The sequence below is a fragment of the Ceratotherium simum genome, chromosome 18 (assembly GCF_057802395.1).
Source record: "Ceratotherium simum simum isolate JZ-2026a chromosome 18, ASM5780239v1, whole genome shotgun sequence".
NCBI classification, from domain to species: domain Eukaryota; kingdom Metazoa; phylum Chordata; class Mammalia; order Perissodactyla; family Rhinocerotidae; genus Ceratotherium; species Ceratotherium simum.
In genome coordinates, this window is record NC_141917.1 from 52,662,082 (window position 1) to 52,684,754 (window position 22,673).

Sequence of the window (22,673 nt, forward strand, 5' to 3'; positions counted from 1 at the left end):
TGGATTCTGGATTGGGCTGGATTTAATGAGACGGGGTTGTGACGATGGTCAGTACATTCATGTTTATCTATTGTATGCTGCATGTTATCTCTCTGCACATTTTCTCCTTGACCGCTACTTTCAGTCTTTGACAATTTGAGAAACAAATCTCCTAGCAGAAGCTCAAAAGAGACATTTAGAAGACCCTGCCTGAGCTCTTAGCTTTGTCAGGAAGTGCTTGCCAAACAGGCAGGTCCAACATGACAGATCCCAGTAGGGCCCGGAGAATAAGGCGGAGAATCCCGCAGGCCTGCCATGCTGCTTCCAATGACAGCATTTTGGATTTAATGCATATTTAGCGGGCAAAATAATGCATCATGAAAATGTGTGAATGCACATTTGCCCGAGAGACTAGAGAGGCTGAGAAAAGGAGTGTGAAGAACATGATGGATGTTTGAGAAACTTCCATGAAAGGAGAGAAAAACGCAAGAGAGAACAGTAGTGCCAAAGCATACTTGCTTTGGACATGAGGAACATGTCATCCTTGAACTAGACTCTTGAACTTGTAGAGTATTGAGTGGCAGCCTGGCTGACTGCACTTTAGAGCTGCTCGGATGTGACTGACTCCCACCCATGTACCCAGAGGGAGGTCTAGAGTAGTTTCTCCATTGCCCTGAGTCTCAGTTTCCTAGTCTATGAAAATGGGCGTGTTGTGCACCTGACAGGATTATTGTGAGGACTAAATATAAACATGTTCACGAAAGTATCTAGTACATTAACCTAGTGCATAATAGGACCTCAAGAAATAACTAGTTGCCCTTCCCTGCCCTTCCTGGTGAATTCTTACAATGAAAGCTGTCATGTGCATGAGTTCCTGTGTCTGATGGTTTGTATTTGGCTCATAAAGCCGTCAGCCATATTGTACCAACAGTTTAGCCCAGAGGTAATTCTTCCCCAGTGTGTCCCTTTAATTCTTTTGTTCCCCATCTCTTTAAAAGTGCATGAGAAACAGGACCTGGTGATAAGCAACCTCTTCCCAGTGCGGCATGAAGGCCAAAGGGTGAGAAATGTGAGCCGGGTCAGCAGTGGGCCGTGACTCGTTGGGGAGGACACATTTGTCATCGTCCACAGAGATGAAGCAAATGCTCTCCCTGACTTGGGTCCCAAAGAGTGGCAGGCAGGGGAGTGAAAAGCCAGAGACTCTGGCTGTGCTCCAGAAGTGTTGATTGAGCCCTTGGCTCTAGAGAACTGTGTGTTTCTGGGTAACGTTGAGCTGCCTCGAAGCGTCAGAGCTGTCATTTGGTGTGGCCCCATGAGCAGCAGCTGAAGTACAGTGTGGTGTGTGGTGCGCCACTAAGTAGGGCTTGCCTCTTTGGACCTCATTGACATTGGTTCAGTGAGGGAGTTGGATGGATAAATGTTTAAGCCTTGTAAGCTCCTCCTAGATGAGAGCACTAGAAGAAAATCTCACTGCAGCTGTGTTTGGGGATGTTGCTTGGGGTAGAGGAGAGGCAGGATCCGTGGAGGACTGGCACTGGACTGTGCAGAGGTGCTGTGAATCGGCTGCTCGACTCAGTTCCCCAATATTGGCAGTTGTGAATCCGTTTCGCAGTCTGTGCAAGAGAGATGGCAGTGTAGGACCTGAAATAAAACGTGCCTCCCTCATGTATGGCATGTGGCATTATGGCACTGAGGATGGACCTGGGTGTTTTTAGACAGAACTCAGCTCAGCCCCTCTAAGCCTTACTCACTGGGTGATCTTGGTCCGGAATACTTCAATGCTTGTCCTTAGTTTCCACATCCAAAAATGGAGTTGATAATGCCTACTTCGTCGTGGGGTCCCTTTTAGTTACTTAGGCAAAGGGAACAAGATGCCTCTAGCATCCAGTGCAATGCCTGTCAAAGTCAGCCCTCAGATCACAGCTGCTAATGCTGTTGCTGTTGTGACCAACATCAGACTTGAGCATTGTGCCATAAACACGGAGGATGCCTGGATGGGATCCTGGATAAAGATTCCAGTCGAATGCTTTGTAAAGGAGAATCCACTCTCCCTTTTTTGGGGTGATTTTCCCACTTTACCCCATTCTCTTCATTCCATTGTTTTCAGAACACTAGTTTCCCCTGGCTGGGCTTGGAGCTCTGCCTTGCACCTTGTGCTCGAGAGGCGTGATGGGGACAGAGCCACATCTTTGAACCACACAGACAGCTCCCCCGCCCCAAGATCCAAGCCCATTTTTCATTCAGCTTGCATTTCTCATCCTGTTCCTTCTGTACCCAACTGAGGAAAGGATGAGAAGCGTGGGTGACCACTGCATTCAAGAGGCGTTTACATCACACTTAGAAGGGCATCTCCTGCCAGGGAGGCTGATTAGACGCTGGTATTAGTCTTGTGAGAAATCTCTCTTCCTCGTGTTTTTGCAGGATTGGTTCTTCCTTATCTCCCACATCAAGGGAGTGGGGGTGGGCAGGACAGGGGCCTGATTCTCACACTGTGATTTTATAACTTGTGTACATTCTTCCCTTTACATGGGGTAAGGTGTAATATTTTGATGGGACCTGCCCTTCAAAATCACTCTCAAATCATGCACTGAATTTAAAAACATTATTTCACTGAATGGTGCTATCATGCTGACTTGGCAAAAAGAAGCCTAAAACTTAGGAATTATAATTGATTTTCATCACATGCATTATAAATCTATCAAAGAGGTTTGCCAGTTTCTTACTTAAGAATCTGTAATACATAGAATCTAATTCCTACATGTGTTAATAAGCAAGCCAATAACATTGAAGAGTAACCATTATTTAGGAAAAATTCATCTTTATTAACCTTACCTCCAGAGGAAATACTGCTGTGGACACATTTTGCACCCTGTTAGAATTTCTTTGGGTGTGTAATGAGCAAGTCTGCTTTGGCTCAATGTGCGTCCATGTCCCCAGGTTCAGCATAATGTGATTTTAAGTGGCCGCATCATTAACCTTTGAAAAATGGAGGAAGTCATGGAAAAATTAACAAAGAAAAAACTGTGCCATAGCAACTGCTGTTAGCAAAATCAAATCTCCTGCTGATAAATTATGGGAAAATTTTGGGGGAGTTTTGGTTGTGGAATGAAAAAGATGTCCATGACTTCTTCATTTCTCTGTTGATAGATTTTTTCTTTTTTTGGTTGTTCTTAAAAACAGATGTTTCCCTTTGCTTGGAGGATAATTTAACACTTTCCTCTCTGTCCTTCCTCCACTCCCCGCCCCAAGGTGGTGCATATGAAGTCAAACAGCATCGATTCTTCCGCTCTTTAGACTGGAACAGTTTGCTGAGACAGAAGGCAGAATTTATTCCCCAACTGGAATCCGAAGATGACACAAGTTATTTTGATAGTATGTGCATTATCTGATATAAAACATTGTTTATAGAAAATTATCTCCACTTTCGATAGCACTTTCCAATCTTGAACCTGTGAGTTCTTAAACATAATGTTGCTTTGATATAGAAACTCATAATTAAAATACCTAAAGTAAAAACTAGATTTCTGAGTAATTGGAACTGTTGCCAACCATTTCTCTGCAGCTCGGTCAGAGAAGTATCATCACATGGAGACTGAGGAAGAAGATGACACGAATGATGAAGACTTTAATGTGGAAATACGGCAGTTTTCCTCATGTTCACATAGGTTTTCAAAAGTAAGTGAAATATAGCATAAATATATAGGGTCTCTCTGGGAGAACCTCCCACTGGCCAGACAGTAGGTACCCCTAAACAACTGGGCAGGATTGTGCAAACCACTTACAGTGTTTTGGAGTTTGGCATCACCTGTACTTAAAATTCCTTTTTGTTTAGGAGAAGTGACCCCACCATCTTGATAATCCAGAGTGCTGGCCCCGCTGCAGGACTCTGTTTCTCTGTTTCACTCTTCACAGATTAATCTTTTTTTCTTAGAGGCACAGAGTTGCACTCAGAATCTTATCTTTGGAGTACATGCTGCCATGTATATGCTGACCTCGCCTTGTGTGCCCTGGTCTAGCTTAGTGCCCGGCTGTGGGGCATGCCCCTGTTTCTTTCATCTTATACTCAAGAACGTTGAGCTCATTGTGCACTGAGCCCTCTCCTAGTATCGCACAGAATACGACACAAAAGAGAAGGCTTTGTCCTTGACGTAAGCTGAGACACTGGGGAACCATTGATTGTGGAGTGAGAAAGCCTTGTAACCAGTAATAGAAAATGTAAGCTATATTAAAGAGGCAATAGGAAGCCAAGTTAGAATTTTAGAAATGGTAGAAGATAATAAAATCGATGTTTGAGAAAGATGGTTTTTTACTGATTGTGGTAAGATTAAAAAACAAACAAAACAAAGAGACCTGATAGTCCTGAGGCAGGGCAAGGCCCTAGGAAAATGGAAGTGAAACTAGAGGGCACCTTACTTCCCTTTTGCTATTTTCAGTAGCTATATATTTTCTGTTGCCATGGCATTTTGCATGATTATTGTTTAGCTTTTCTATAGCATTTAGTGATTTTAAAGTGTTCTGTACCCTTTTCTAAGCGACTACCTAGAGTGCATCTGCAGATTGGCCCACACTGCCCTCCCTGTTTGTAGGAACGACATAGAGAGGTAGGGATTTCCCTGGAGTGGTGGCAGGTCTGTTCACAGCCAGGACAGAAGCTGTGATGACACTGAGTGTGGGCTGACACCAGTACCTATTCTCTGGCCCGTCAAAGCCAACCCCTAAACACTGTTTCCTTCCCGTTGTCTCCTGTTCTTTAACCACCTTCCTCCTAACCCCAGTAGATTGTAGGAGGTCTAAGGGCCATTCCCATGAGAGCAGCTGGTGGCAGAGTGGGACAGTAGGGAGTGCTTCCTGCACCGGCTCTCAGCCTGTTTTACCTTCCATCGTTCCTGTGGGACACAGAGATCTCAGGTTTGCCTAAGTGCTGATCCCCTTCAGAAATCCCAGTACCAGCATAGGAAGCTGCCTGTCTGTATGTGTGATTTATAAGCCAAAGAAATACTTCTGACTCGTAACCAAATATGTACTGCATCTACCCCTACGCACAAGTCTTGAGACAGGTAATTTATTCTCTTCACACTCAATTCCAATTCGTTTTTCTCTTTCCCACCCCTATCTGGTGGCCATTAAATCTTCTTCTCTGTGATTTTGTTTTTCTGATTGACTTCATGGTTAAAAAGTAATCTAAGGTATGCATTGATCCCTAGGCCTAGAAACCTGAATGCATCTATGGATTTTGTTTGCAGATACCAAGTCCATAATGAGATATGGGAGAGGGTGATGGATTCATAGCTCCCCACTCCAAAAGAAAAAAATTATACAGTGACCATTCATCTCATGACTAAGTCAACAGCATTGGAAAGTACCTTCTAAATTCACGGTCCCAATTCAAACTCTAGTCGTGGTCTCAGGTTTTTCTTCCAAGTTTTGGAGTTTTTTCTGACACACTCTTTTAGAAGCTATTAATAAGCACTGACTATTTGCCTTCCAGGTTTTCAGCAGTATAGATCGAGTAACTCAGAATTCAGGAGAAGAGAAGGAAGACCCTGGGGACAAAACCAAAAGCACAACTTTGCCATCCACAGAAACATTAAGCTGGAGTTCGGAATTTTCTGAAATGTATGTGAAATGCCTGTTAAAAAATATCATAAACAGTAGCTACTAGAGCAGTGGTTCTCAAATGTGAGTGTGCGTCAGAATCCTCTGGAGGCCTGTGAAAACACCAACTGCTGGGCCCGGAGTCTTTGATCCAGTCGGTCTGGCTGGGGGCAGAGAATGTGCGTTTCCGACAAGTTCCCAGCTGATGCTGGTGCTGCTCATCTGGGTACCAGGCTTTAAGAACCACTGCACTAGACATGTGTTGGTTAGGCTATTCCAAGTTCCACTGTTACCTGGTTTCTTCCAGAATTCACCTTGAACAGTTTCCTGTATGTATGTATGACTTTGTTTTTGTTTTTAATTAAGGCAACAGTTGTCCACATCCAACTCTTCAGATACAGAAAGCAACAGACGTAAACTCAGTTCTGGCCTGCTTCCCAAACTGGCTATCTCAACAGAGCCAGGACAAGACGCTGCTACTCCCTGCCCCGGAGACCCCCGTGAGGAGCCAGAAAAGCCAGCCCTTCCTCCGGCAGAGTGTGTTCAGGAGGAGCCCGAGGTCACCACCCCGGCCAGCACCATCAGCAGCTCCACTCTGTCAGGTAAGCCCCTAGGCCGGAACCTGCCATCGGAGCATCATCTACCGCCCTGGGAAGTGACTGTGGTGCTCTGAGTCCCAGGCCTGGCCTCCCAGGCGGTGGTGGTGGGTGTTTTGTGCTACTAGACTCCCTCCGTGGCCGCGCTTCTTGGGCTTGGGGGATGACCTTCTGAGAACTAAGATCAGCTGTCTCAGAAGTGCATGGCCACACGGCACATCCTTCTTGCTTCCATTTGTCCAGAGAGCCAGCCTTAGCTTTCACAGCTGAGTTTCGGTGGGATCCTTGGATGGCAGTCAGAACACACTAAGGGAGCATGTTCTCTGTTGTTAATACAAAGGCGTGTCTTGTGGAGTTGCATCTAGCTAAAATTAGGAGTAAGGGACAATATCAAATAGTCAAATGGTCGAAATTACCCTCACAGATGTCTTAAATCACCCATAAGGTATAGTATAAAGCCAGTTTTCCTTCCAATGTTGAAATGAGTGCTTGTTTCTTTGAAGGAATTGGTTTTGTTATGGGGCCATGTTGTACCAAATAACTTCCCTGTCCACACTAGACCCTCAGTGAGTGCAACAAGATGCAAGACTGCCTTCCACGCATCCAGGACTGAGAGGGGAGAAGGGAGGCAGAAATACCCACACAGTTCAAAGTAGTGTTTTATGTGCATATGAGACAACTCCACAGCAGACAACAGTGACCTTCCCAGGTTGGGTAACTGGAATAAAGAAACTCCTGAGACATCTTTGGCTGTTTGGGAGGCAGTCAAAGAGTTTTGGGTCTTTTCTATGAAGCACTTTATAATGTCACTTTTATGTGAAATAACCATCCTGACTACAGGAACAATGTCTTCACAAGTTTCTAAAATGCTTTGTGTGTCATGGAGACTTGCTTGCCCTTAATAATGGAGGTATCCTCATTAGGTAATCAAACTTGCACTTCCCTCAGAGCAAGCCATTGAACTGCATTTAAAATATTATTTGGTTTATAAAAATTTTATGCACAGCATATCTGTCTACAGAGCAATGTGCATTTATGCTTTTTTAAAAAAATAAAACATGGGTATGGCTTAGGGTTGCTATAATAAATGTTTTCATTAAGTCATATTCAATATGCTATATTGATAACCATGAGTGATTCCAAGATTTTTCCTGAAAATTTTTTTAACTAACTGAATATTCATAGTGTAGAGTTTTTTAGAAATCATTTCAAGAAACAAATTTTACAGGCTAGGTTTATTTTAGCATCACTAAAAAGTTTGGTTCTGTGGAACTCCACATGTGCGTATAGTTTATCATGCGGAAAAATAATGTTGGGTTTCTTTCTTCTCTCTCTTCACCTCAGTTCTGTTTCCATGTAGGATGATTCCACTTGTCCTACTGCTTTTATAAAGCCAAGAGAATAGCAATGAAGAAGTAGTGTAGAAACAACCTAGTAGTCTAAGATTCCTGACCATTTTTAGTTCATCTTGGTAGTCAAATCAAATGTAGATAGCTCAGTAGTTTGTATTTCTGGTTACCAAGGTCTCTTCTGTTTCTTAGTTTATTATCTTACTCTGCATAGAGTATACTTACCTCCATTTAAAACTTCTTAATATGGTGAATTGTTTATGACCTCTTAGTCTCTTCAGCCTGCTCACTGTCAGAAAGGGAGGACGTAAAGAAAGGGGAATAGTGTCTAAGCATTTGATTGATTACTTTCATAATTAAAAAAAAAATCTGCCTAGGTCCTGCCATGCATTTTGATTAATAGATTCCAACCACCTTTCTCTCTCTCTCCCCCATACACACACTAAAATAATCAAAGACCTTGGGGGCTGTACAGAATAGAGGGATGAGCTGATTTGCTCATAGCCCAGGGTAATTAGGGAATCTGAAAACCGTGACTGTAGTAAAATTAAATTTGTTGATTTTTATATTGCTCCACCATCAAAAAGGAAGAACCCCTGACATTTACAGAACATTAAGGTGACATTTTCCACCATTGGCAGAAAAGAAATACACGCTTATATACAGTGCTATGAAATGGGATGGTGGAGGCAAAAAGGAGAGATGATAAAAGAGAACATTGTATATTCACACTCTGGCGTTTAGGGAAATACAGCTTCATACCTGTTTCTCTTTTTTCATGACTACCTTGTATTTGAATCAGTGAAAAGTAAAAGTCTTGAAGTCTTAGGTGTGGTGCTTGAATGCATCCAACAAATTATTCACTGTAAAGAGATTCAGCTTTCATTTTATACTTGTCAATGATCCCATCCAAACCAAATTAGAAATGAGAAGAAGGGAGCGTGTAACTTACCCGAAAGTGAACTTACGTTTTGTGAGATGAGATTTTTCGATGTGTGAAGCAGTTTTTATCAAGTCCTTCGGCAGTTGATCTCTTTATTTAGAGCGAATGGAATAGATGTACTGTTAAGCGAGATTGAGTTTGGCATATGGGAGTAGAAAGATTGTTGAAATTTACCTTAATGTTGTTTTTGTTTGTGGGTCGAATGGGTGCCACATGGAAGCCCGTGAATCTTTTCCTATACCTATAGGAAAGTAGATGGCCAGGAACTGTTCTAAGCCCAAGCCCACTCTCCCAAATCCCAGGCCTCCCTGTGCTTGGACCCCACCTGTAGGGCCTGTGCCACCTCCCGTGAACTAGGGCCAAGCTTCAACTGTACAACGGAGTAGTGTATATATAGCAGTGTAACAGAAATGTTAGTTAAGTCTAATTAAGCCTCACTCTTTCCTAGACAAAGAATGTCATATGGTCAGCACTTTAAAATGTGCTGGCTGGTCTTTCAACGGATAGTTTATAATAGTATTAAATTCTCTGCTTAGATTGTTTATTTTAAGGTGATGATAGTGTTGATGATTTGTAAAGCACAGGGGACTTATATGTAGCATTTAGAAGTAAAAATGAGATTAGCATTGTTTTTTCTGGATGGACAAAGATATATTATCAATGATTAAAAAAGAAAGAAAGAAAACAGAAAACTGATAGCCTATGAGAGAAGGAGTAGGAAAAACCAAAAGGAGTGGCCATTCGACTTTTCTCTGGGGGACTCAACATGTCATTCCTGCTCAAGAACTGTCTTTACTCTTGGCCTGTGTAGTCCACAGACCAACAAGAGTGACTTTTCATTTCTGCATCCTCCTACATGGTTATATTCTCTTATGATCCTCTGCTGAGGGAAGTCCTCATTTTTTAACTAAAAAAAAAAAAAAACCCTCCAGTTTATATTAAGGGTTAATAAAATTAAAAATAAAGAAGGCATGGCTGGCTTAGAGCAGAAGGGATCGTCCCACTGGTCCAGTAACTTCAGGGCAGATCAGCACTGTCTAGATTAGAAGCCAGGAAGATGTAGTGAGCCATTGAGTAACGTAGCACACGATATCCTTTGTCTTGTCTTATGAAATTTACAAGGAGCTTAGAATAAAAGGGGGCATATGGTGTGGGAAGTCAAAGGAGAAACGTTAGGCACTTTTCTGTAAGTTTCATACCTGAGCCTAGCATGAGATGTGGCCTAGGAAGATGGTAGGAGATGACAGGCATAAGCCTGCAATGGAGTAATTAAATGATGTCCACAGTCAAAAAACCATTATTAACAGCATTGCTAATAATGATCATTAGTAACGTAGGGTAATCCTAGTATACAGTGGGCAGTCGTGGTGTTCATAAGGTGATGTTTGGTTCAGAGTATGGCCTTTCATGATGGGGGAGAAGAGTTGTCTTTATAAGGGTTGTAAAATATAGATTCTAGAAAGTAATTATTCTCCTCGTTAAATGGAGGCGTTGATTGAGAATTAGCAGACTTGTCTACAAGTAGAATGAAACCTGAGTGGACACCACTTTTGTCTTTTCCTCCTCCATGTCACCTTTCTCAAACCAGTCATGTGTTGTTAATGTTTGCCTGACTCTCTGAGGACTCCGGAGCTGCGTGGGAGTGTGTTTCCAGCCTCTGTCCTTCCTTCTCTCTCTTCTCCCCTCTCCCCACCTCTCCTATCCCAGATTTTCCTGAACATGTTTATCCCTTCTTCTTTGTACAGTTGGCAGTTTTTCAGAGCACTTGGATCAGATAAATGGACGAAGCGAGTGTGTGGACAATACAGATAATTCCTCAAAGCCATCCAGTGAACCCGCCTCTCACATGGCTCGGCAGCGGTTAGAAAGCACAGAAAAAAAGAAAATCTCGGGGAAAGTCACAAAATCCCTTTCTGCCAGTGCTCTGTCCCTCATGATCCCAGGAGGTAGAGAGACATCGACTCGCATGAAATTGTGTGATTTGTGCATGTGTCCCCCCACCCCATGGAATGCTGCCTGAGATGCAGGATGGCTTGAAGCAGGAGTAGGGGGTATCCTGGCACAGCTCCCTTGAGCATCTCCCTGCAGGACCTCTGGAGCTCCCCGGGAGCATGTGTGGCTTGTTCTTTCTGCATCAGGAGATGAGGCACAAAGCCTTATTTCTTTATTTGTTTTCTTGCCTTTTCTTTTCTCCCCTCCAAGTTAAGTGATAAATTTCCCTCCCCTGAATAATTTTTCTTCCGTAGACTATGCATCATTTATATACTATACAGAGCTGTTTACAGCATCTGTGTTGGAAAGCTAAGTATAGTTTTTCTCATCTAATTAATGAGGAAATAGGCAGAAGGGACAGAAGTTTTTCATTTCTGGGGATGCAGAGAGTCACAGCACTGAGGTGATAAGTTCTCCCAGCCCTGTCTGTTGAGCTCTGCTTCCTCCTACTGGTAGTCAAATCATTTTCTGCCCCATATTAGAAAACTGCGCTTAATTATGGTTTTGTTGAATTGCAGTGTTTTTCCACAACCTGGTTTTGCCTCTATGAATCACGATGTCTATAGTAATTCCGCTGGCAGAGATGAAATACACACCCCGGTGGTTGTGACTTATCACTCAAATGACAGCAGGAGAGTGGAAGTGGCAAATGAATTATATTGCAGATGGCTTGCGTTTGGAAGAATACAGGCCACGTATAAAAGAGATTGTTTACATTTTTGAAATTTCAAATTTGTGCAGAAAGAAATTGGATATAAACAAATGCTCATTTGGGGGTAAGGCTCACTCGAGCATATTCTGTTTTCTGGGAGACGTCACGTTTAGCACCATAAAACAAACACGTGTCTCCCTAGTTTGAATGACTATTCGTACCCGAAGGCAGAGGTCTCAGTGCAGCCACAGTCAGGAAGGTGGGTGTGATGGGGTCCAGTTCACTTTTGAAAGCCCACACTGTGGTAAAGTGGAGAAATTACTCACTTTGGAGAGATAAGGGAAACCGTCATGAGGTACAGGATTGGGGGCCTGGCTTTTCAGCAGTTTGGGTCTATGTGTGTCCACCTGGTCCCTTCCTGCTTGCATGTTTTGAAGTCCCCTGCCCACCAGTGTGTGTCTCTTCACCTGGCCTCTGGATTAGACAGAAGGTAACCAGCAAAAGAGCACCAAGATGTCACATGAAGCCAGAGAGTGAAGGAGCATGGATAGTGACACATTTAGCTTTGTTCTACTTTGGACAGACATAAGAATTGGAACAATGATAGTAGCATGGATACTTTCAGCTTACTGTGGCCACAGTGGTCCTCACCACAACTGGTGAGTTTTCAATAGCGCTGGGCACTCTGTAGCCTGGCTCCGGCTGAGCTCACATTTAAACCTCAGCATCTTTTGGAGATGATTCTTTTTCTCAAACACACACAATTTCACATGACCAGCTAAGATCTGGTTAGATTCACATAGATGAAACAGTGATATAAACTATAAATTAAAAGTGTGTTTGCTTATAAAACAAAGAAAACAGAGAGTTGGTATTTTGGAACGTGAACTGAGTTTCTCTTAAAATTTCTCTATTTCACCTGCATTATCCTCTTAGAAACCTTATTAAGACTTGCAGGTAATATATGAGCAGAATCAGTTGTAACCATAGTAACAAGGAGTGATTTTTGTATAGACAGTTGCCATTTCAGTGTTTTCTTGATCAAATTCTTTAATCAGTAGTAGTTCAATAATAATGTAGAAAGCAGCTGGTAAACTGAAAATTGCTGTCCTGGTCATGTGTGCTTGAAAAGGACCATGTTAAAGTTGTTTAGGGCAAGGTTTGGAGTTGGAGGATCTTTTACTGTGGTCCATACAGTCCTCTGTGTGACGGTGTGCTTGAAAATCCGTGCATCTATGCTTTGTTTCCTTAATTAAAATAAAATGAATTAAATAAAAATATCACAGCCAGATGGTAGCTAAGTTTTTTGTGTGTTTGAATTAGTGCAGAAAACTAAGAAATTACGATTTTAGAGTATTAATTGAAAAAGTAATTAAAATAGAGAACTTTTGAAGTTTCCTTGACAGGCTTCTGTTTTGAAATCCATGCTAGTTACCAATATAAATATTTTTATACTATTTCTTGTTTATTCTGCTATTAGAAGCGAATGGACTTGTTTTGTGACCATGCTTCCCTTCCTGACAGGGCTGGCATGCTGAGGGCTGGCTGCGTGGGTGTTGGTGTGACCAGGATCAGCATTGATGGCTGGCTGCTTTCTTGCAGATATGTTTGCTGTGTCTCCACTGGGAAGCCCAATGTCTCCCCATTCCCTGTCCTCGGACCCTTCTTCTTCACGGGATTCCTCTCCCAGCCGAGATTCTTCAGGGGCTTCTGCCAGTCCCCATCAGCCCATTGTGATCCACAGTTCAGGAAAGAACTATGGCTTCACCATCCGTGCTATCCGGGTGTACGTGGGAGACAGTGACATCTACACAGTGCACCATATCGTTTGGGTAAGACCCACGGTCTCTCATTCTTATTAGTTTTCATTCCCAGCAAAACTGGAAAATGGACAAGTTGGCTGAGACGTAGTTAACAGCAAATGTATTTTCTGTTAAGCTGCCATTTGGGACCTGTTCCCCTTCCTTTTACTGCTCTTTCCCTTTATCTATGTGCTGGAATTGAATTTAGCAAAAACGAATCCTTTCTCATAGTTCTGTTCAGTTTTCATATTTGATTGTCCACTCTCTGTACCAAGCTGGTAGAAATAGTCAGAGACAGTCCTATTTCCATCCTGTTTTCCGTAGTTTTTTTTTCCTGATATTCTTTAAAAAAAAAAAAAAAAAACACCTTCTCAAATCACCTGAAATGTTTTAAGGAACTATAGGATTTATCCTATCTTAGGGTGACGGCAGAATAGGAATGCTAACCATGCTTTCGGATTTTCTCTTAGGAGCTTAGGATCATTTGCTAATTAACTCAGAATATTCTGCCAGTAGAAACAGTAGGCGTTAGGGTCGTCATTTATTTGCTTACGAATATATACTCTCCTCTCGGACTGTAGAATGTAGAAGAAGGAAGTCCAGCATGCCACGCGGGACTGAAGGCTGGGGACCTGATCACACACGTCAATGGAGAACCGGTGCATGGGCTTGTCCACACAGAAGTGATAGAGCTCTTGCTAAAGGTATTGTCCTTTTTATGTCGTGGCCATACAGATGAGGCCGGTGGCCAGAAAGGACTAGGACCAGAGTTCTATGCTTGAGTTCCAGAGTTTGTCTCTGTGGCACACCCATACACGCACAGTCGTATTACTGAGAAAGTCTTGAGTAGTCTGTAGTTTAATGTAAAGACAAAGATATCGTGAATTCTGTTTTTCTGTTGTGAAAAACACGTCCTTATATCTGCACAATCACTTCCTAATTTAATTTTGCTTCTTATTCTAAATTATAAATAGTAAGTTCTCTTTAAGTACCTTACATAGTAAAATCTGTTTGGAAACCACGTATTCTAAAGGTGATTTTCTTCAGGAACATTCAGTGGTTTTATTCTAGTATAGTGGAAGACAAAGTGATATTAAACTGTGGGGTCTGATCTGAAAGCTTAGTCTGAGACTTGGATTTCCTTTGAAAGATAGAATTGTGAATATACACAAATGTTGTAAATCATAGAAATAGGTGGTGATGGAAGAGGGGGTTCCAGCAATTATGAGCCCTTTCCCCCTCTCATGCCAGTGAATTTGAATGGAGATCAGTTTCTATTTGAAATGTAAGCTGAATAAAGCCTGTGGGTCAGAGGCTCAAAAGAAGCATGAATGTGAGTGGAGAGAGAGTCTACACCGATCCTCTCGGTTCTGCTGTGTGCTTTGCCACCTGCTGACTGTAGAATATAAAGTTATAGCTCCAAATATGGATCTGGTTGAAACAAGTAAGGGTGAATTTGAGTTCGATTTTGAATTTTTTCACAAAAAGAAGACTAATTTATCTGTGGTCAGAAATGCAGTCTCTAGTTGTAGGATTGTTTTACAAATCAATAGCTTTGGATGACCTCTTGCTTCATCAGCACTGTAAGGGGCTGTCCGGGGTACCAGACAGAGGTGTGAGCCATGGCTTCAAATAACCTACAGCCTATTTAGGGAAATAAAGCATCAACACATATATGTCATTTGAATACCACCCGTGGAGAGACTGTTTCTAGAGTACTCACTGTGAGGCAGGTACAGTGTGACATTGGTAACACAGGAATTAAAGTATGGTCCTTGCCCTTGAGAAGTATGGGAGATGTAGGAGATGTCTATATGTAGATAAAGGACAACTTTACAGTCAGGGCTTAACAAGGGGAGGCCTGTCATACTTTGGAGATAATGTTCTATGAGTAGGGAGAGATATCACAGGGAAGTAATATTTAACTGGAACTTGAAAGAAAATTAGGAATTTGGAAGGTACTCTAGAGAAGTGGGTATATAAAGCATTTCAAAAGTAAGTGCAGTTAGATGACTTTTCTCTTTCCTTCTCTGTCATTCCATAGCCAACACAAGCGTGTTCTTTGAAAGCTTCAGGGTCTGATCCAGGTTTGGGGTGTAGTAATAGCATGTATATTCAAAGGTCCAGTGTGAAGTAGTAGATTGTAAAAGAGTTATTGCCCTTGATTAATTCACAGCAGTGAGGAGATTTTGGTCTTGGGCTCAGGCCCCTTGGAGGTTGGGGGCTGGCTTTGCTGTTGGCATACCCACAGGGCTTTCCCCTGACTCTGGCCAACTTCCTCACAAAGACATGCTATTGATCACTGGAGGGGTAGAACTGAATGTTGAGAGAACACTGCAGAGCCGTAGGCTGTGTTGGAAATCAGCCTATGGTCATGCCGAACACAGCGAATCTGACAGCAGCTCTACGGGAGAGACGGGGAGTTGCTGTTAAAGCTTCCCACGTTGTCCCAGCACTTACCCAGTGCCTGGTATATATGTAGGTGGTACTCAATAAATATTCATGGAATTAAGGTGAACCCTGGGGTCCTCCTTTGCTTGCTGTCCAGAAGTTACCATGGGAGGAGCCAAGTACCTCACGACTACTTTTGTTGTGTCTTGACTCATGTCGTGTTGTACATGCCATTCAGTTTGGTAGTAAAAGCCTTAAGATGGCTGGAGTTAATCTACACTTCACAATACGGCTACTGAGTAGAGACAAATGCCAGTTCTGATACCTATGTAGATAAGACCTGGGTTTTTTAGTTTTATTCACCATCTGTCTCTGATAGTATTCTTTTTCCAACTGGCATGGAACTACTCTCTCAGAGTAAATGTCCAAGAAATGGGAAACAGAGCAGGATTGCTGACTTTGAGATCCCTTGGCTGTGAAAGTCACCTGAAATGACCTCAGACTCCCCAAGACAAAGTCAAGGAGAGATACAAAGATTCCTGAGTCTGGCTAGCTGCTTCCCTCACAATACCCGATCCCGTGGTCCCGGGTGCCCTGTCGCTGGCTCACAGATCGGCCCTTTGTGAGTAAGAGACCAGAGAAGTTTTTGGTTTTTTCCCTCTGTCTCCTGTATCTGTATATAAGCATTTCCCATTGGTTAGGGACCACAAAGGTAGGCATGCAGAGGGTGTTATCTGTCTCTAAGATGTTCCTTGAGCTTTTTAGGAGCTCACCTTGACCCTTTGTTTTAGATAATAAGTCTGCGTTTCATAGGTGAGCTTCTCTTAGTTGTTATTCATCCTACCAGAGCTTTTCCAAATCTTGGCATCAGGAATTAAAAGGTCAAAGGGGGTTTAAATGGTGACACGTTTGCCCTCTCCGTTCTTTATGACAGTGTTGTGTTATCTGCAGCGTGGGTCCTGCCACAGCATAGCCCTGCATCATTTCCTCTATCTGCTCATAAAATCAGAAGAAGAAATAATAAACTGAAATATATGTCCTTAGAAAATAATTGTGTGTTTTGCTGGACATAATTTATCATTTTTATGATTTATTTTATAAAGTATTTTAATATGACTCTGGATTTTAAAACCTCTCTTCCTGCTTCTATGAAATTTGAATGTACATTTCCTCTAAAGGTCTCTGGCAAGATCTCTTGGCAGAATCAAATGACCTCATTTATAACATTTTGCCCTCATCTGGTTATGGAGTGCCTTCATTCCTGGGTCTAGTCCATGTGTGTCTCTGAAATTGTGTAAACATGCTGTATGGAGAGCCGTTGGCACCCTCCGAAGCTGTGGCGTGCTCTGTCACAGATCCAAGCAGAGCATCCTGCCTCTGATGTGTAAGGAAGCACTCAAGAGGAGTAACCAGTGTAATGACACAGAGAGGATACAAGGGATTTAATTATCTTCCCAGCGAACTGTGTAAACATGCAGCTTTCTTCTACATTTAACCAGCGATTCTTGGACAAAGTGTAAAGTGACTAGTGTCTCCACTGGGCTCCTATGTGCCATCACTGGCAGAACATCAGAGTACTAGCTGCATTTTGGTATTCTTCAATGCTGTTTACACGATGTTTTATACTTGCAGACTACTTTGAAAGATCTCATGGCACCCTTAGAAAAAGCTGGAGGAACCATCAGCTAGGGCTGTGTGTCTACGTTAGAAATACGTGTATAATACTTACTTATCTTTTGGATTGTGAACATAGTAAGCATTTTCCGTGTTTCATGTCTTCACATTTAGTCTCATTTGTCTTCACAACTTCAAAGTGAGCCTGCTACGGAAGCACTAACTTACGTGCTCAGGGAAACTCGTCTCGAGTCGCTTAGCATCCTGGCTCTGTGGAATTACAGAATCTCATGGTTATCCAGATCAACTCCCCATTGGCTCTGTGAATCCCTTAAAATGTGCTCCTCAGCTTTGCCTCAAACCTCTCCTGTCACCAGGCATTTGTTTTTTGGGTAGCATTAATCTTTGTAAAAGAACTTCCTAAACGCACTGAAATCTTTCTCCACTCACTGCAGTGGTGGGTGGAGGCTATATTGACCCAGTCCTCCCCCTGCTCATGTGATAAACTGCCTGGCTGAACCTCTCTAATCCAGGAAACTTTTTGTTCAACCAGATTGCTTTCTTAGGATGGTATTAGTTTAAATCCCCAATGCATAGGAGAAGCCCTGAAACTTCTCCTGCCCCTGCTTCAAAAATTTCCTTTCTGTGAACTCTGAGGAATCTCTGGGTACTGAAAAATGGGAGCCATCAAATAGTAGCACTCCCATCCTCACGTATTTGCTGAGCTCCGGAAATGTGCAGAGCATTGTGCCAGGTACTGAAAGGTCACCCAAAAAATGGCACATCAGAGTAAGAGGTGATAGAGAGTGCTTCACACGAATAAACTCATGTAATCCTCACAGCCTGTGAGATAAGGGCTGTAAATATAAATGTCCCCATTTTACAGGTGAAGAAGTTAAAGTAGAGGGAAGTTAGCAAAGCAGCCCCAGCGTATCTGCTAGGAAGGAGCAGAAGAGGTTTGCAGCGTGGCTCTGGAGCCCACGCTTTCCACTGCTACCCCATAGTGCTCCAGACGGGAAGTTCTCTTATTGCCAGTAACTGACAGTCCCGTGTTCACAGGAGAAAACAGTGGCAATACCAGGCTACAATCACAGTGTTAAACATAAGGAACAGACTGTAAATATGGCCAAAGTTCTGAAAGAGAGGTGGCTTTCCACCTGGGTGGCCAGGGATGAAGAGTTGGGGGTTATCTGTGCAGGGACGTGAAGGGTGGGTGGAGATTTAGTATATGGGAAGGGAGTGCAGGGTACTCTCAGCAGATCAAAGAGGGTACGTAAAAATGCAAGGGCAGCAGAGTTCAAAGTACTTGAGGTGCGTAAGTGAACCAGTGTGGCTAGAGCCTGGGTTCCTATGTGGGATGGAGCATGCAGGAGGCTGAGCCTGGATTGTGGAGGGTGTGAATCAGGGCAAGGACGCGGCTATGCAGGAAGAGCACCGTTCCCCCTGTGCGTTTTGCAGAGAAAGAAATGTAAAAATAGTCCAGTTCAATGAGTTACTCGAGGCCAACTGATAAGCTAATGTGGACCCAGACTGAGAGAAGGGATTGGGTAGCCTGACTTCTGCTACTGTGTTCAGTGCGGCCAGTCCCACCATGCACTAATCACACAGAGAGGTTAAAGTAAAAGTGAACTAATTGAACATTTAGCAGACTGCTGGCCCCATTTTTTGTTATTTTTTAAACAAGTGCCGCAGAATTTCTCTGATGAGAGGTTGCTCATTCTCCAAAAGAATTGATTGAGGATTAAGCTGCCCAGGGAGCCACATGGCACCAAGGTCAGGCAACACTTGCTACAGCCGATGGATCCACCAGGTGGCAGGCTTGAGATTGCTCACCTATTCTCTCTCAAGTTATTTGTCCAGTCATTTACCATTTTCATATTTATTGACGTTTCTAACCAAATATTTGCGCTCAGCATCTTTCGTGTCTGTATTTCCCTTAGGGAAATTATCTCTTGGTGTATTTCCATAAGTCAGGTGAACTGTCCTCTGGAACAGCCATGTGTAGAAACGAGAAAACTGGGTTTGGTTTTTAGAGGGGAAGGGGACATTTGTACAGAGCCTAGTGATGTGCTCTGATTTAGCAAGCCCTGTGCGTAACTATTTTCTGGTGAGAAATGTTCAGCATTTATACGATATTCATTTTATATAATGTTTATGATGCTATTACGTCTCCTAAATTTCTTCTTTACAACCTGATGTTATGATTGTTCCTCCTGTCAATCCAGTGCCTGGTCCCCTCACCACCACTCATTAAATACAAGCCTGTACTCTGCTGGGACAAGAGAGGGGAGGATCAGGGCCTGCCCTGCCCAGAGGAGTGAGAACTGGGGGAGGGGCAGGAGAGGCACGTTTGGGCTCTTCTACTGGGCTCTGTGACCTTAGGAAAGAAGAATCTCATTGTCTCTGAATCTGTCTTCTTTATCTATAATGCAAGGATAACAATCCCTTCCCACTTCATAAGGTTGTGAAAAATACAACCCTCATGACTTGTGAAAATGAAGTAAAAGAATATATGTGAAAAATAATATTCAAAATGTGCTTTTAAAGTGCCAGGTGGCATTGTTAGCCTCTTATAGATAAAGATGTGAATGTCAAAGCTGAGTTGTGTTAGGAAAGGGTAGGACTGGATTCAGGCTCGGGGCGCATGAACAAGAGCCGCCCCCGTGATCACTACGGCTCTGTGTCCACTCTGTGCAGGAATGTGGAAAAGCATTGAAAGAACTTCAGTGAAGATGAACTCCACCCACATTTGTTGCCCTTTTCTTTCACCCAAGGCATATAGGAAAAACTAGAATTTTAGCATGGCTTCCCTCGTTCAATTTGTAAAGAGGAGACACCATTTCAAACAACTTTCATCAGTAGGCCTTTCATAAGCTGAATTTTCCATTTAAAGAATAAATGGAATGTCAGTCTCTTCTATCAGATAAAGGTTTTTTTTTTTTTAAGTTTTGTCATTTGCATATAGAACATATAATTTATTTCAGAATGAAAATAATATATTTTTTTCTTGTTCACATTCAAATCCAATTTCCCCCAAATATTTCTTTTACAATTATGACCTTAGGTATGGGATTATATGTTCTTAAATATATAAAGAACTCTAAAATCAATAATAAAATACAAAGACTTTCGGATACTAAATTGGATATAGGACATGAACAAATCATTCCTTGAAGAAATACAAATGACCAAAATAAATGAAACAACATTCAGCCTGTTAGTTGTCCAAGAATGAAGATTGAAACTCGATATAACTTTTTTCTATGAAACTGATAATTTTTTTAATGTTAATATTCAGTTCTGACAAGCCTGTGTGAAGATAGGTACTCATGTGCTGCTGGCAAGAGTATATATTGACATAAACTTTCTGGAAAATAGCATATCAGTAGGTACCAAGAGTCTTTAAAGAGTTCAGATAGACCTTTAGATTCAGTGTATTGTCTGATTACATAATCTAAGGAGACTGTCAAAGGTTAGGACAATGATTTGTAGATAGGGATATTTATTTCAACTCTTATAAGAATTAAAAAGTAGAAAACAGTAGCAGTAGGGAAATAGTTAAATTTTGACTCACTCATCTCATGGCATATTATTATACAGACAATAAAAATTATGTTCTTAGAGAATACTCAATGATGAGGGGAAAATTTTTCAAAGTTATGTAATGTAAAATGAAAAAACAACATAAAACTAAATAGTAGATTAATTAAGATTAAAATTATTTATAAATTATGGCTATATATGTGCATAATTTATACATGCCTGAAGAGAGACCAGCAGGAAATATACTGAAATATTACCAGTGTCAGCTGAGTGGTAGGCTTCTCAATGATTTTTATTTTTTTATTTATGCTTTACTGTTTTCTTCTTGTAATGGCACGTGTTACTTCTCAAATTGGGGGGGAGTAGGTATTAGTATTAAAACAGTCACTGCCTGTTTTTCCAGTCCCCTGCCCCCTCTGTACTTAACTTGCCATCACTTAAGACCACTTAGAGCTGAGTTGCTAGATGTCTTCCAGGCATAGACCTTTTAAAAGGCCCTACTCCTTAGACTTCTTGTCTTTTGAAGGTAATCAGGGCCATGTGTGACTTTGAAACGACATGTTTCTCCCCTGGTTATTAAAAAATTCAAGAAGACGTCATTGATGCCAGAGTGAAAGGGATCAGTCCTCCCCACCTGCCCTGGGCACCCCCAGAACCCCCTCAGCCTGGCTTCTGACTCCACTCTCAAATCCGTCCCCAGGGCCTGCCCAGCAAGCCCCTGTCCCATGACCGAGTGAAAGGGCACAAAAGGCCACCAGGAATCACCTCACCATGTGTGACCTGGTTGAAGAGAGGTTATTCCGTGGTCGCTGGCATAAACTTTCCGGCTCTGCAAGCTGACAGGCTTTATGGTGATAGAAAAGGAACCTTTTAAAATAATTAAAAATAAAAGTCGCCTTCAATTTTGCTACTCTATGATTTCTAGGTCAAAGGGAAAACAGAAAAAGGAGGAAAAAGAAAAATAAATCAACCAAGAGCAGACAGCCTCTGGGCACATTTATCCTTAATACATACGGATAAAGAGAACTGTATTTATAGAGCCCTTTCCATGTGTCATACCCGGTGTCAAAGGCTTTACCAGCCCTGTCCCATGCAGCCCTCTGAGAGAGGTGCGATTCCACTGTTAGAGAGTACAGGCAGTGGAGGCGGAGGGAGGAGAGGCAACCTGCTCAGGTCACCGAGCTCGGACTGGAGCTCAGGCCGCTGGAGCCCAGAGCCCACCGTCTTAGAGAAACCTTACGGTTTGCCTTCCCCTAGTTGTATTCCATCGGGACTTCACTGCCCGAGGGGTGTTCAGAACTGGAAGGCCTTCTGTGTGTATGTCCCTGTGGATCTTGATCGTCTTTGAATCTCCCATCTCTGTTCTCATCTTGTTTCATCCTAGCCTCTCCTTTAATACCACCCCATTTGGTTTACAGAGCGGAAATAAGGTGTCAATCACTACTACCCCATTTGAAAACACGTCAATCAAAACGGGACCAGCCAGGAGAAACAGCTATAAGAGCCGGATGGTGAGGCGGAGCAAGAAGTCTAAGAAGAAAGAGAGCCTGGAAAGGTTGGTTCGAGCAGCGTGCTGTGTGAGTGTGGCATATACCGGGCTGGAGGAAGGTTACTCCCTACTTAATTACGTATGGGAAGACCCACTTCTCGGTGAGGAGTTTTAGGCTGCGCTTCACTTACATTTATACGTTCAAGTTCATGTTCACAATAGCATTATTTTTCATAGTGAAAAAATTCACAGAGTTACATTGTAGAGGGATTCAGATTGCTTTTTCGTGTGTGTGTGTGTGTGTGTGTGTGTGTGGACCAGGAAAAGCCCTTTGCTGCTTCTTAATCCTCTAGACTTCATTTCAGTTGAGTTAGACCTGAGGAACTGGACCTTCAGGCAGTTTTTAGCATTAAATCTACATTTAATAATGTCCTTTACATTATCTAGAAACAAACAGTTGCTATTTTTTAAATGCTAGATATTCCAAAATAACTATATCTTTAAACCAAATAAACCTAGAAATAAAAGGGCTTTGTTTTACTGACTGAAAATCTGACCCGGTTCCATGTTTGCTCTGGGAGGCACCGTGAGTATCTTTTTGTGCTCTTTGCAGACGCTGGCAAGATGTGGTATGTGCTTCTGCTGGGGACATTTCTTGCCGGGCAACTGTCTGGACGTGCTCCCGGCATGATGCCGCGGCATCCCGCCTTTACGCATTTGGATCTGGT

The 22,673-nt window shown here is 42.5% G+C and overlaps 1 protein-coding gene across 10 annotated transcripts in view; it reads left to right on the forward strand.

The window, feature by feature from the left end:
• The window catches only part of MAST4 (microtubule associated serine/threonine kinase family member 4), a 550,605-nt gene that overhangs the window by 511,222 nt on the left and 16,710 nt on the right, over window positions 1-22,673 (forward strand). For 7 of the 10 annotated variants that reach the window (XM_087443354.1, XM_087443356.1, XM_087443355.1 and 4 more), the window contains 7 exons: window positions 3,229-3,351; window positions 3,542-3,654; window positions 5,468-5,595; window positions 5,941-6,176; window positions 12,709-12,938; window positions 13,490-13,612; window positions 21,875-22,011. In XM_087443354.1, the coding sequence (XP_087299480.1) occupies window positions 3,229-3,351; window positions 3,542-3,654; window positions 5,468-5,595; window positions 5,941-6,176; window positions 12,709-12,938; window positions 13,490-13,612; window positions 21,875-22,011 (1,090 nt within the window). Of the gene's footprint in view, window positions 1-3,228; window positions 3,352-3,541; window positions 3,655-5,467; window positions 5,596-5,940; window positions 6,177-10,207; window positions 10,409-12,708; window positions 12,939-13,489; window positions 13,613-21,874; window positions 22,012-22,673 lie in introns of all 10 variants that reach the window. The other 3 variants (XM_087443360.1, XM_087443361.1, XM_004422888.3) reach the window with 1 other exon arrangement.